Here is a 15766-nt window from a genome sequence, read left to right on the forward strand (position 1 = left end):
CGAAAATAGCCGATCTACGTGCTCACAACGCAGGCTTGTAGATCGGCTGTTTCCGTTGAATGTTCACCCCAGAATAGGGATGCTGGGGAGGGTGTCCACACCAAGCACTATACTGTAACTATAAGTATACTGTAAATATATAGTTTTAAAAAATCATTGTAACTGAAGTGGATAGCAGAGTTCACACTACAACTATAATGACAACAGTGGTGAACGATATAGCTACAGTTATTGGTGTGGGTGGCCCTCAATTCCTTTCCATTTTAATTCTCATAAAAACCCCACATGGATGTAAAAGTTGGGTGAAGGTTGAAGAGGAAACTGAGTCGTTCTACCAGGCATCGATATGAGCAGCTTGTCTTACCAGGCTCTCCGTGCTGTCCCCGACTGCCTTCTCTTCTTTTAACTGAACATTTCTTCTTCCTGGACGATCCACGGCCGCTCGTCTCCTCTGTCACATCTAAGAAACAAACAACGTTCACAATAAGCCCGATTCATCGCACATCGAAAACAGCAGACCTACAAGCTCACAGTGCGTGGCATATGCAACGTGCTGTGAGCTTGTGGGTCTGCTATTTTCGACGCACAACACCGCCGTGTGACGGAGCATAAGTTATGATTTAGTCTGCCCTAAAAAGATACAACCAGGGCTGTCACCATCATGAAATTATAGTTGGCTAATAACTGTCATACAAATAATTATGATTAATGATGTTTGGCATTGAGCAGTGGAACGTGGTGTGTGTGAATACAAATTACATTTCTGCATTTTAGGCTTTGTAAACTAAAATTGCACAGGGCAGATAAGTGGTTAAAAGTGTGGACAATTACGTGGAAATAATAATGGAAATGTGACATTTCTGTTAAGTCCATCGGGTTTTTATATAGACGAATGGAAAAATATCTAATCATTATGCAAAATGACTGCAATTAACTGAAATAACTGCGATCGGGCAATTACGTAGTGACTGTAACAGACCTCACTTCACACAAGTCACTGGAGTTTAGAATCCATTTCTCTTACAGTTTAGTGTTCTCAGTAAAGGAAATCAAATGTAAGCAAACATTTTTATCTGTTTCACTGCTCAATCCGCTCCTTCTGTTTGTCTCTGTAGGACAGACAGTTCCTGTTATTTGTCTCTCTACAAGACAAGACGATTTTAACAACTCCAAATGGATCATTTCTCTCACATACTTGATTATTGCTATCAGAGAGAGGAATGACACAGATAACAGCAAGGAGTGTGGTGCCTTGGTCCCTTCAACGCCAAATTCCAATTTCAAAGTAACACAGTATTTAGGTAGCTATTTCAGTGGGGGTTTTTTGTGTGTCTAGATTATAGATACACTAGATTTGTCACAAAAATAGCTTTTGTGCAACAAATACACAGAACAATGTAGTGCAGTGAATGTTTCATAGTCATTTGAATCTTAGTCGTATGCTTTAGTGTGTAGTTTAGTTTTTAGAGTACATTTTCTAATGTCAAATGGTGAAATGTATTCTAGGGCCTTTAAGATTTCCTACAATGCAAAAGAAAATGGAGTGGACAGCTACTGCTGGTTTTGTATCGTACCAGATGTTAATTGCATTGACCAGATGTCCTTGTTATTCCTGCAGGGAGTAGTTCATTGTCAGGTGAATGCATTCCACTACCTAGGATAGGATAGAAAACCAGCAGTACTAAGGGATGTCAAGGACCAGGTGAGGGAACCACTGCTTTAATTCGTTTGACATGGCAGAGTGTATCCACTGGTGTGTGCTGGCTCTGAGAGACACACCCTGTCCAACCCATGCCTGGGTTGGACCAGTGAGAGGATCAGTACCTGGGGAAGGAATGCTTCTATTGGCTGATGAAGACTTCTGTTTCAGCTTTGGAGTCGAGGTCTAGGAGAGAGAGAGTAATTGTAAGAGAAACAGATACACTGGTTTGACTGACTGAACGACTGACTGACTGACTGACTGACTGACTGACTGACAGCTTGGCCTATTGAAAGGTTAACTGAGTGACATGTATTATCGAAGGGCTGACTAGTGACTATAATCTAGTCTCTCAAACCAGACTATCTCTTCCACAATCTTCAAATGCTACAGAGAGTCTGTAATTCCACCCGGTAAAAGTTGAAAACAGGAAGCTGACATCTGCTCCGCAGACCGGAAAGGGTGTTCGACCAGTCACGACGCAAGTGTATTTTTATATATCTTTAAATTATCTTTTAGAATTTCCAGTGGTAAGCAGCTAGCTAGATATGCTTTGACTAAATTGGTTTCCAGTGGGACTTATTTATATAACTGCAAAACGGAAGTGAGGGAACATCTACTCATTTTCAAAGTTTCCGAAGTGCAGACTGTTAGGCAGAAGCCTAATTTGAAAATTGTGGGAGCCAACACGTCTGCCTTAAGAGAATAACTATCATCTAACCCCAAAGACAGATTATACGAGGACAAGCAGAGTAAAAAGACAAATGGTCAGATGATATCTGAGAGATTTTCAATTTCCTCTAACAGCTACATGTGCACCATCTGATAGAGATAGATAGAGAGAGAGAGAGAGAGAGAGAGAGAGAGAGAGAGAGAGAGAGAAGGGGGGGTGATCGAGAGATATATGGAGAGTGAGGTACTTGTCCTAATGCTCTTCTCTCCAGTTCTGTTAACCACTTAAAGCCCTATTCGTAAATGGCTCTACAAGCTGACAACGCGTCACGGCAAGTTGGGATCTTGCAGATCTGCTATCTTCGAATAATTGAGGAAGATTTTGAAGGTTTCCATCTATAATGACGAGCCAAAAATAGGGAGGCCAATTAAGTGTCTTGCTACCTCTACTGTGAAGAGGTCATCCAGAAATAAGGAGGTGGTGTGACTGATCAGAAACGAGTCGCTGCAGTCAAACAGACACGCTCACTTCATTGTGTTAATGGGTGTGTGTGTATTTACCTGCATGTAACTGCATACTGTAAGCACCAAAGACTATTTCTCTACCCTCTACGCCTAAGTGGTTCTCAAACTTCGCGACGGGACGCGTGCGGGGGGCGCATACCCCCCCACGGGTATGGACTAGTCTGTATAATTATAATAAAAATATATAATATAAACAAAACAATTAAAGGAGTAAAAGGTGTCTTACCTTCTTATTCAGCAGCTCTGTCTCCTGTATCTCCTCTGTAGAGAAACAACGTACTTAATTAGTAAATGTGAAAGCCTTTTTTTACTTTTTTGGAAGATGTGCCTTGGTTTTTTTTTAACCCACAATTCAATTCAATTAAATCTTTATTTCTGACCCAAGGGAGATCCATATCGCAATAAAAACACAACACAATAAAAAGAAAAATAACAGAATTAGCCAGATTAGCCACTTTCACTTTCAGAATGTTTCAAAAATAGCAGCTATTTTCGCTACTTTAGTGCGACATCGTCATAAGAGGAAGAGTGGCATTAATTTACACAAAAAACATAACAATTTGAAATAAGGAGAGACAGCAACAATATAACTTAAGTTGTTTCTGATGTCTTGAGTCTTCCTGAAATATAAGCTTATGCTTGTGTTTACAGTGTGTGCTGTGTGTATGTGTGTAGGCCTCACACAAGCCATCACAATTATTTCATAATCGCAATTATTCAAGATAATATTTTTGCATAATCGTCATAATCGTTTCCATGTTGATAAATGTGGAAATAGCCGATTAACTTGTCGATCGGCTAATTCCACTATTTTCCCACACATTTCCAACACATGTTTAGTATAAAATCATTAAATATGGCCTATTTTGGCCATAGTACATTATTTATTTTGATTATTGGTATCGGTCATTGTCAGCCAGTCCTTTGTATTATTTAAGTTATTTGTCATATCTCCCCCGTGCATTTTTTGTTTAAAAAGCCTAAAAAGCCAAACAGAAATAAAATGTTACGCTCCAATGTTCAATGGATAAACACAATTAAATCATTCATCACAATTATTTTGTATGACAATTACTCGTCCAGTAAAATGTCATGACACACATATCAGCCCCTATATGTGTGTGCTGTACTGTATTTACAGTGTGTGATATGAGCAGAGACCTTGTAGTGGAGTGGGGGAGCAGAGGAAGGCGGAGTCATCTGTCTCCTCTCCTCCTTCTGACTGACTGGTACCCTGAAAGACACACAAAATGACATCTGAGACTCATTTGAATTAATCAAATGTTATTTTACCCCTAGTGTCTGACCCTAGTGTCGGGTAGGACACCTACTGGTTGACAATAAATAGTTATGAAGCAGATGGTGCGCAGGTGCGCTTGTGTGTGTGTGTGTGTGTGTGTGTGTGTGTGTGTGTGTGCGCGCTTGTGTGTGTGTGCGCTTGTGTGTGTGTGTGTGTGTGTGTGTGTGTGTGTGTGTGTGTGTGTGTGTGTGTGTGTGTGTGTGTGTGTGTGTGTGCGTGCGTGCGGCTGTGTGCATGCGTGGCAGCATTTGTGGGTATTGTAGTTTGGATATTGTTGCAATTACCTCTTTCCACCAGGAGAGGGAGACTTAAAACGTATACAATTGTACTTTTATGCCTAGTTCTGCTTCATGTTTACACTGAGATTTACACATTACTAAATGAAAATCAGATTGCTAGAATTTGATTCTAACCAGCAGATATAGTACCTCTACAGATCATTGCACACATACAGAACTAACTTATCCTTTCCTTGTCTGTCTGTGTCTGTCTGTCTTTCGGCTCTCTCCTTCTCACAGGCTTTTGTCCTCTTTCGCCTCTATGTCTTTCTGTCTCTCTCCCTTTCCTCCCTGTCTCCCTCTGTCTCAGACAGGTGCATGCACTGACTGTCTCTCAGAGGGACTAACAGAAACGTTGGGTAGCTGCAGGGAAACTGCTGTTGAGAGTGACAGATGCTAACAGGGAAGTGGCGAGGCTCTAATCCTTGCTCATTTGGGGGTCGCGGCCCCGTGCACTCTGGAAAACAGCTGCCTGCATGACAGGCCACACTGTTGACGCAGCCTTGATTTATGCTTAATTGCATGTGGCTGTGGCACACTGAAAATACTCTTTGGTGCACAACACCTATACGTAACGAAGTATAAATCAGGCATAAGCTGTAGCTGTCTACCTCAGCTGTATTTATTTCTCAATGTCTGCAAGAGGTCAGTCCATGAATAAAATAAAGCCAATGATCTTTTAGCAAGCGCCTTGCTAAAGGACACCTCAAGAGTATGTGTCAAGGGAGGTGAGAGGGGGTCCGCTCATAATTCCAACATCCCATTATTCGACGGTGATACAAACTTTTTCTACTTATTGTGGGCTACAGCACGGTCAGTTCTCTCAGAAGAACCTAGTATGAGTGAAGCCACCTTGTGATTCAGGTTGGTACTGTAACTGCAGTCTGAAACTCATATTACTCCAGAAAGTGAACATTACAATCTTCTTCTTGCAATAAATGCACAGAATCTCTGTACGCATGACATGTACGTCTGTAATCCACGTATCTCGAGAACCGTCCGTCCGACCGACTTAAAACTTGACACGAGGGTTGCCGCCGACCCGAGGGAGTGCAGTGTCCGGCGTCAAGTCGGTCGGATAGGTGGTTGTCCAGAACCGCCAGGAAAGGCTCTGGCCGTGGCCAAAATGAGCCAATTGATTGCCATGGCAACCCCAGCCTAAGCTTTCATGCATTCCCTATTTGGATTGTTCCCAACTTGCATCGACTGTCTGACATTCTGCCTGTCAGACAGTCAGTAAAGCAGACAGACAGACAGACAGACAGACAGACAGACAGACAGACAGACAGACAGACAGAACTACCTGATTTTTTAGAGGCATCGTGTAGACGGGCTCTGTGATTGGACAGATCCCTCGTCTGTCAAGGCTCTGGTAGATATGCCCCTCCTCCTCCTCGGACAGCGGCTCCCTCTCTATGTCCTCCTCCCACCTGCTGCTCCTCCTCTCCTCCTCCTCCTCCTCCTCCTCCTGCTCTCTGTCATCTAGCTCTTCATCAGAATGTCCGGGAGATGGCAGGCGAGGTGGACTGATAACATACTCTGGCCATGTGTCCCTGTAGGAACAAAACGCACACACAGTGTGTATGTGTATTATATCATCTCTGTCGGGTGGAAACCTTGTATGCCCAATTATTTATTATGTATTATTATTTAAATGTAGATCAGCTATTTTCACTACTTTTGTACAATACTCTTGTGTCATGAGGGTAGGGTATTCATTTACGGGGGGAAACAATTACACATGGAGATACAAAGTTTCTGCCCGACAGCAACAATATACAAATTATATACACTAGACCATACCCGGTTGACGCATCCGTGGGGGGATATGCGCACATGATCTGGCAACCCGGGAGGCAGTTCGTCCCATAGCTGGGCAGCCCCGTAACCATGGCGACAGTGTTTGACACAAAAACGCTAATAAGAAGCTGAGATTTGATGAAATTGAAAAACGGGCTTCACAGTTAAGTTCAGATGGTAATGGTCAATGGCTGTGTGCAAAATCAGAGCAATTGGTCCAACCACTGAGGAGAACCGGGTAGCTTCACGTACTCACGTACTCACCTACTCACCACTACAGACAGAGGTTACTAGAATTATAGTAGGATAGTAGGATACATATTCTACAGACACCTCACTAGGACACAGCCCCACCTAACACCCTAATAACGTGCCTAGAATTACAACACATAGCTGAGGCTCTTTTCCAGAGTCACAGATTGAACAGATTGTGAACAGATTGCTGAGGGATTCAACTTTTGTAGGGACTTTCACGGTGCTGGATAGTGTCATGCAAAATGTAACTGGTGATTTTGCAGTTACGTGGTCGATGCACTAAATGGATATTTTGACAGGAGAGTTTTATTTTGTTGTTGTTCCTTAGTCTAATGACTAAAGCCAGCTAACCACAACAGTATCACTGAATATCAATTTGATCAGATATTTATACCAAATTTGTACAAACATTTTACAATCCTTCAATTAATATTCCGGTGAGCTTTTTATTGTTTTTAAAATTATGTGTAGCCCTGCCGGGGTGGTCTAATTAAAGGCTTTTGTGCCCTTGCTCGAGTGTGCTTGAAGTTTGCCCTTTGATGGGACCCCCTTTTCAACTATTATTTTGGTATTTTGCACTAATGGGCTCATCCAGATAGCTTTACTGTGTGTGCCCTCTAGTGGCCGTAACATCTGTGTTTTGCCTCTCCAATGCTTCATTAATTCATACTCCATCATACTGCTATCACTCACCAAAAATAGCAGATCACCAAGTTCACAAGGCAATGCATTGTGAAATTGCGGATCGGCTATTTTCAGTGAGCAACCCGGTCGAACGACAAATATGAATCACGCTTAATAACAACTTAAGCCCTATATTAGAGGCTAAATTAGAGGTTCATATCGAGAACTTAATAAAATAATTAAGAGGACAAATAGGTTTCCTCTATAGAAACAGGTCCGTTTTTTCTTTTTACAGCAGAAAGACTATAATTGAATCTGTAATAATGTCTGTTTTTGACTATGGGGATATATTGTATGTGCATGCTTCACTCTACACTGAAGCCCCTTGAAGCAGTCTACCACAGTGCCCTGCGTTTTATTAATGGCAATGATTATCTCACCCATCACTGTATTTTATATGATAAAGTGGGTTGGCCATCTCTCGCAGTGCGTAGAGAGTAACATTGTATTTTATTTATTTATAAGGCCTTGTGTGGAAAGCTTCCTTTGTACCTATCCTCGCTTTTGAAGCCAAAGGTTACTGGACACAAACCCACATTAGATATACTAGTCCTCGTAAGAGCAGTGAACAAGGAAAGACTGCTTTCATGTATTATGCTCCACACAAATGGAACAAACTTCAGGACTCTCTGAAACTGGTGCGATTGGTCTCAATTGAGACATTTAGGGTGCTTCTCGAGGACACACTACATAGTGACTGCACCTGCTTCATGTAACTCTATGTTTATTTGCATCTGTGACACTGTAATATGATTCAAATGTTTGTTGTTTTTCATTATGTATGTATCGTATTTTATATGCTGTTATCAGGGCGTCCTTGAAAAAGAGGGCTTGCTCTCAATGGGCTTCCCTGAATAAATAAAGGAAATATACTGTACTTCATTGTACGATGAGTAGCAAAAATAGCTGATCAACAAGGTCACACCGTGCGAGGTGATGTGAGCTTGCAGATTAGCCATTTTCGATATTTGCTATACATGCTCAAAATAGGGAAAACATGTTGAAAGTGGTTTTAACCACTTAAACCTAATATATCCCCTTGGGCTCTATACTTGGTCCGCTCCTTTTTTCCCCTCTACACTAAATATCTTCCCCAAAAATAGCCAATCTACAACCTCACAATGTGTTGCGTTGCTTGTAGATCTGCTATTTTTTGTTTGCCACATGATAGAGACGCTAGGGTTCATGTGGTTAACCTCTACTCCTTGTCTGTCTTCACTGTAGAAATGGTGTAGAAGTGTTGAAAACACTATTTACTGTGCGTAGAGCGCTGTGCTGGTGTCGGGGTGGTAGGTGACAGACTGAGGGTGGCCGCTGTCAGATAGAGAGCGTGGTCTGGCTGGGGGAACGGCAAACGTCCTGCCGGTCAGAGATGAAGACCAGACGGCCGCCGCTAACGCTGATCTGCAAATAAAGGGAGGGTAAAGGGAGCAGGAAGAGGGACAAATGAAGAGAGATATGATACTGGTCGGAGGGTGAGGGGAGAAAGGGAGATGAAGGTGGAGTAGAGCGCAGGAGAGGAGGAGAGGAGAGGAGAGGAGAGGAGAGGAGAGGGGGAGGGTGAAGGAGATGGCAGAAGGGAGGGGGGTATGGTACCTGGGCCTCTCAGGAGAGGGGTCGGGGCTGCGGGGTGGAGGGGTTCGGGGGACAGCGGGTTTTGGGGCGATGGAGGCAGCAGGGACCAAACCATGAGAGATGTAGCTCTATGGAGACGCAGGTCAGGGATACAGTTAGACTATACTGTATCAATTCAATTCAATTCAAACTTTATTCCAGACGCACAGGGGGTCCATAATTACATACAGATTAAAACAAACACATATAAAAAAAATTAAAATAGATAAAAACACATCATACAAACAAGGTCATGCTAAAACAAACAAATGTATGTATGTACACAAATTCAAAATGTCATGCAAATGCAGATACACTTAATTAAAGCTTAATTAATGATAAATTAATGATGAACATCATACATACATTTATCATGAATGTATCATTAATTCCTGATCCTCAACCATGAACTAATGGTGAAGTCACTGTGACTTAACCAAGTGTAATATATCATTAGTTAAGGACGTTATTCCACAGTTCCACTAATATGCTCAGGATGAGTGCTCATATAGGCGGGTAGGAGTAGCCAGGAGTCTCTGAACAACCACCAGACACAGAGTAGTTCACCCCCAAAAAGGACTTATTTTCTATCAATTACACACCCCATAAAGCCCTGAATTCATGGACGTTTTTTTTTTTTTGTCGCATTCCTAAGACAATAATTTGATGACCGGAGACTCAAAGACTTTCCTACTGAGTCTCCTATACTGATCGATGAAACGGTCATCAAATTATTGACTCAAGAATGTGACAAAAACAAAAAAATCTCCATGAAAAGGCTTCATGGGGTGTGTAATTGATAGAACGTAAGTCATTTTTTGGGTGAACTACTCCTTTAATGGTGAGGACCAGGACTAGGTAGTGTAAGTAGTCTAAGTAGGGTAAGTTATATATATTTTTAATAGTGTTGAATAGCTCTACATTCTGATAGTAATCATTGCTATAGAATGTTTGTTCATTAACAGGGGTCTCCCTATCTCTCCAGCTCTTTAGTATAGGTATATAAACTGCATTTTCAGGTCGGTATACACATTTTAGGAGAGAGAACTCACACAGGATACACTTACAGGATAGATAACTGAAAAAAGGGAAGTATTGACACAAAGAAATGAGCAGACGCATTTTTAAACTGGTACACTATCAACATTGAAGCTGTAACCCACTTGAAATAAGACAGGTCAGGGAGACCCCTGCTACTGAACAAACACTCTTAGTCTATAGTAGCCCCTACGGAACCTCTCCCTCCGCTGTACGCTGTATAGCTCCGAGATGAGGTTCCTCGTTAGTTACTGCCGTCTGTTTTCGAAATGGTCGCACGTCGTCCACTTTACATGTTTCTTACCCCTTTCTGCACATCGTATCCAAAAAGTAAAGCATTTCCGCCACTCTCTCAGATGTTTGAAGTTTTAACGCGCCATAAAAGCTATCCAACGGGTTGAAGAAAGTATTTAATTTGCCTCGGTTTTCATCCGGTTCCATAATATTTTGCATTAGAAGATGCAATTCAACATTTGACCAGTAGGGTAAACAGTAATGTTATCTCTACGGGCGCAACTCTTGCGCAATGTCTTAAAAACCATGTAACCGGATGAAAACCGAGGCAAATTAAATACTTTCTTCAACCCGTTGGATGGCTTTTATGGCGCGTTAAAACTTCAAACATCTGAGAGAGTGGCGGAAATGCTTTACTTTTTGGATACGATGTGCAGAAAGGGGTAAGAAACATGTAAAGTGGACGACGTGCGACCATTTCGAAAACAGACGGCAGTAACTAACGAGGAACCTCATCTCGGAGCTATACAGCGGAGGGAGAGGTTCCGTCGGAGCTAAGTCTATAGCAATGATTTCTGTCAGAATATAGTGCTTTAACATTTAACTAAAAACTCTTTGTTTTAACCTACCTTCGATGATGAATTCATGATAAATCCATGATGAATTCATGTATTAATGTCACTAATCATCATTAATTAAGCGTTAACACACACACACACACACACACACACACACACACACACACACACACACACACACACACACACACACACACAAAGCCATTTGGTAGGCTACAGCTGTTTACATTAGGCTATCTTGTCTGTCTAAAGCGTTGTAACATGGAAAGAATAGAAAAGAGAGAAGGGGGAAAAAGACGTTGAGCTTACATATTGTTGATCAGATTTCCTCCTGAAACTGAACTTTGACATACTGGTTAAAAGTGAAGCTGGTAGAGTCAGCCTCAGCTTTCTGCCTTTTGGTGAAGCCAGCTTGAGAGAAGACAATGTTACTTATTATAAAAATGACCACTTATAACTAAAGCAACTACAAATATCGTAGCGTTTAGTCTATATTCATGTATTTGATATCAGAGAGAGACGCTCTCTGATATGAAACCATCTGTGTATCACTGTGGACGCGGTTGGTTAGGAAGAAGGAAGGACGCTTTTGAGTGAAGAGTGACCTCGCTACAACAGCGGGGCTGGTTGGCTGGGAGTGAAGCGAGGAGCCAATCAGAGTCGAGCTTTAATCGTCTTAGCAACGCGTGTGTTTGAAATCTTTGGATGAGTTCTTCTGTTCTTTGTCGTTTTGAGTCGTGAGGCACTCACTATGGGAAACAGCGCCATCTGGCGATGCAACAGAGCTACACAATACGCTCCCGGGGCCCATTTCATTGGGCTAGAGGGTATGTCACGTAACCGGCTGTCCCTTCCCCTTTCCGGAAGGACATATAAGGGCTGGTCGTGACGTAGTACTTCCTCTTCAGTTCCTCTGTTCGCAGATGTTACAAGGCTACACGCTTGTTAAAAACTGAATTCTACATTTATTCGACAATTACTACACTTCAGGACCCAAAGTGAGAAACCAGCTTTAGCCCTAAAAGCGGAGACTAGGATAAGTCACCCACGGGTTTTCTCGTTCGACTAAACTCCAGAAAACTAACTTTATTCTACCTCGTGGTGAGCCGGTGTTAGCCCTTAGCTGCCTCTGAGCCTAGCCGCTAGCTGTTACTAGCTTCGGCTACCTCCACAGCGCTAACCCCCTTTCCCGCTGAGAAACTAACTTTATTCTACCTCGTGGTGAGCCGGTGTTAGCCCATAGCTGCCTCTGAGCCTAGTCGCTAGCTGTTACTAGCTTCGGCTACCTCCGCAGCGCTAACCCCCTTTCCCGCTGAGCTAACTCCCCGAACAGAGCTGTTAGCCTAGCTTTTTGTGAGCCGACGTTAGCTTAAAGCTGTTCTTAGCCTAGCCGCTAACTTACTAGCTTAGCTGTTTGGCTACTTCCACAGCGCTAACCCCCTATCCGTTGAGCTAACTCCCCGAATAGAGCTGTTAGCCTAGCTTTTTGTCGCTCTTTTCCACGATACTCGAACTGTGTTGCTTGTCTCGTCCGGCTCCCGGTGAGGCTGCTTCGTCACAGATACGGCCTGTGCCGGTAGTTTTAGTGGACACCAGCGGCTCTCGCTCTGTCCCCCCGAAACTAGCGGAGACTAGGATAAGTCACCCACGGGTTTTCTCGCTCGACTAAACTCCAGGAAACTAACTTTATTCTACCTCGTGGTGAGCCGGTGTTAGCCCTTAGCTGCCTCTGAGCCTAGCCGCTAGCTGTTACTAGCTTCGGCTACCTCCACAGCGCTAACCCCCTTTCCCGCTGAGCTAACTCCCCGAACAGAGCTGTTAGCCTAGCTTTTTGTGAGCCGACGTTAGCTTAAAGCTGTTCTTAGCCTAGCCGCTAACTTACTAGCTTAGCTGTTTGGCTACTTCCACAGCGCTAACCCCCTATCCGTTGAGCTAACTCCCCGAATAGAGCTGTTAGCCTAGCTTTTTGTCGCTCTTTTCCACGATACTCGAACTGTGTTGCTTGTCTCGTCCGGCTCCCGGTGAGGCTGCTTCGTCACAGATACGGCCTGGCTTTAACCAGCTTAACTGTTTCGGCTACAGCCGCAGCTGCTTCTTTCACTACGCGATGGCTCTCTACGGTCAGGCCAGGGCCTGTACGGGGAACGCCGAAGGTGCTAGCGGTGCTCGCCCAGCACCACCGCGACACTCCCGCCTCCCTACCCCAACTCCAGCTGCCACGAGCGGTGGCCCGCGGTAAGCTAGCCCGACCCCCTTCGTGAGCGGAGTACGCGACGTTGACCGCCCTGTTCCTCCCAGTGTCTACAGAGCAGAAGCAGGGTAGTTTTTTGCACATTCTGTGAGGTCAGTACAAAATATAATGCCTGTTTTTTGTGCCAATAAAATTTGTTACAAAGAACCAAACCTTTGCATTATTCAAACCATGTCGACATGAGTCCACAATGCTAGGAAAATGGTCGGTGCTCGTCCTCCTACACTGTCGGATACAACATGTTATGCATATCAACGTCAGTATATTGTGGTACTTAATGCTTATCACTGTGCCAATATGTCTGTCACACTTGTCACATATTGCATTTCCAAATACGGCTGGGATACGATATAATGCCTTAATGTCAATATATTGTTTTTATTGCCTGTTTTGTGCTATTATGGTTGTTCTTTCACCACACCCTGCATGGTTCAGACACTATCTGAAATAAACCCATAGTGATTGGACGGAACCGGTTTCTCGGCCTTCCAAACACTGACGGGATACGAAGTATAATGCGTTTATCCATTATTTTTATATAATGTTCGCCATTATGCCAATGTGTTTGCTACACTGAATTGACTAACTCTGAACTAAGCCCTTAATGATTGGACGGAACCGGTTTCTCGGCCTTCCAAACACTGACGGGATACGAAGTATAATGCGTTTCTCCATTATTTTTATATAATGTTCGCCATTATGCCAATGTGTTTGCTACACTGAATTGAATAACTCCAGTGCAGATGGGAAAACCAGTCTCCAGCCTCCACAGCCAAACAGAGGAGCATGTCGCACTTACTGTAAGATCTGTGAAGAAATACCCTGTGATTGTGGTTTTACATGCGTTGAAAAGTACAAAACCTTGTCTTTTTCCAACTCCGCCTGTGTGCCAGGGAGAACGAGGACCGTTCTCGATGGTCTGCCTTTGGGCCCACAGTATCCGAAAAAACCCTCGTCGGTTTTTCAGATACGTGTGGGACAAGCAATCTGACCCCCCCCCCCATGAGCCCACAGTATTTGGTAAAGCCGGTTCTCGTTTTTCCAAATACGTGTGGGACAGAAACACTGCATGTACTGACTCCATTGAAGGTAACAATAAAACCAGTTGTAAAATCAATTGTAAGAACGGTACCACCCCTGTCCGCCAGAGGGCGCCTTTGCACCTTGGCACAGGCGTCACGCCCGTTTTTACAACCGATTCCACCATCTTGGAGAGGGCGCCAAAACGCTTCTGCATCACAGGGCCCTCTCAAGATGGCCGAACGGAAGGTAAACAAGTTACATACTTCCGTGTCCGACCGGAGACGGACGTCGAGCGTCCCCCACCGGATGTTGACGTCGGGGAGGTACCGCGTACTGTCTCACGTGACCTCCCCGAATCCAACTGTTTCCTTTTCCGACCGGAGACGGACAAGGGGCTTCTCCGACCGGATACCAATGTTGGGGAGGCACCGCGTGCGGGGTCACGTGACTTTCCCGATTCCTTCTGTCAATCAGGTAACACCCGTACTGCCTCTATCGAGTGTCACACGTTTGGCAACGCCAGAGCGTGCGAGCGCGTCACTGGTCTCCATGACAACGGGCAGACAGCCGGTGGAGCGAGCAGTTTCTTTAACTCGCCTCAACCCACTAGCTCGCTGTCTAGCGAAATGGAAAGCTTGCGACCCGTCTCATTGGGTGCTGCGCACCATACAGAAGGGTTACAAGTTACAGTTTTGCATGAAACCCCCGATGTCAGACAAAGTGATTTTCTCCAGCGCGACGGGCGCAGCGGCAGTTACGTTACGAGAGGAGGTTCTCTCTCTCCTAAACAATGGCGCAATAGGAGAGTTCTCCCCAGATCGGAAACGCCTGGGTTTTTACTCAAAGTTTTTTCCTGGTTCAGAAAAGGGGGGGGGTGTACGTCCCATACTGGACCTGAGAGGTCTCAATAAATTTCTAACGAAATTCAATTTTCGCATGCTGACGAACGCAGCGTTACTACGCACGGTGCGTCAGGGCGACGGATGGACCAGCATAGACTTAAAGGATGCGTGTTTCCACGTTCCCGTCTACCCGGTGCACAGGAAATTTCTGCTGTTGTTTTCACCTAGCGGCTACCTAGCCTCGCTTACGACAACACTGTGTTGCTTAATGCAGCAGGTACGTCAGTATTACACTGGTTTTCTGTACTGGTCAGGCTCAGTACAGCAGTAACACACTGTGGTTGTACCGGTCAGCTCCCCTGGACAACAACGTGATTTTCCACGTACCTTTACATGCCTCCTATGTCAGACACAGGATGTTCCTCTCATGCGGAGAGGTAATGCAGCCATGTCTCTGAGAGAGAGGGACTCTCTCTACTGAGCAAGGGCATCTTCAGAAAACCGTCTACGAATTGGAACCTAGAGGTTACTTAGGTAACCCCGGTTTTTTTTCCCAGTTTTTGGTACAACTGGTTTTCGTGTGTTTTCTGGCCAAAGAAGGAGGGGGGAGGCTATGTGACCCTTTCTGGATGAAGGGGTCTCATCAAGTCTCTTACGAAATTCAGGTTTCGTATGCTGATGACCGTGGCGCTCCTGCGCACGTTCGGTCAGGGGGACAGGTGGACCAACGTAGCCCTGAGGCGCGATTACTGTCGGTTTTTCACTGTTGGTTTCTAGAAGGACGTAGGAAAGACAGTCACTTACAGGCTGTGCGTGCAGGTGGCGGGTCTCATGACTTCAGCCATACACCTGACCTGCCTAAGTAGGCTATTTTGGGACCTTTCAGAGGTGGATGCGGGCTCTCAGGATCCCACCTACCGTGGACCCTCGACAAGGTCTGGTGTCTCCACTTGCGTGGATTCACTTAGGCTGT

The 15766-nt window shown here is 44.4% G+C and overlaps 1 protein-coding gene across 1 annotated transcript in view; it reads right to left on the minus strand.

Moving 5' to 3' along the window:
- cep89 (centrosomal protein 89) overlaps positions 1-11173 on the minus strand; it is a 108158-nt gene extending 96985 nt beyond the window's left edge. Inside the window, exons 1-8 of the mRNA XM_084052129.1 lie at positions 10987-11173; positions 8810-8916; positions 8471-8617; positions 5778-6027; positions 4058-4130; positions 3123-3157; positions 1825-1885; positions 365-460 (exon numbers count right to left, since the gene is read on the minus strand). Of these exons, the coding sequence (XP_083908255.1) occupies positions 365-460; positions 1825-1885; positions 3123-3157; positions 4058-4130; positions 5778-6027; positions 8471-8617; positions 8810-8916; positions 10987-11028 (811 nt within the window). The 5' untranslated portion in view covers positions 11029-11173. The remainder of the gene's footprint in view (positions 1-364; positions 461-1824; positions 1886-3122; positions 3158-4057; positions 4131-5777; positions 6028-8470; positions 8618-8809; positions 8917-10986) is intronic.
- Positions 11174-15766: the final 4593 nt, after the last annotated feature.

This window comes from Gymnoscopelus microlampas, assembly GCF_963454915.1.
Source record: "Gymnoscopelus microlampas genome assembly, chromosome: 1".
Taxonomy (NCBI): Eukaryota; Metazoa; Chordata; class Actinopteri; order Myctophiformes; family Myctophidae; genus Gymnoscopelus; species Gymnoscopelus microlampas.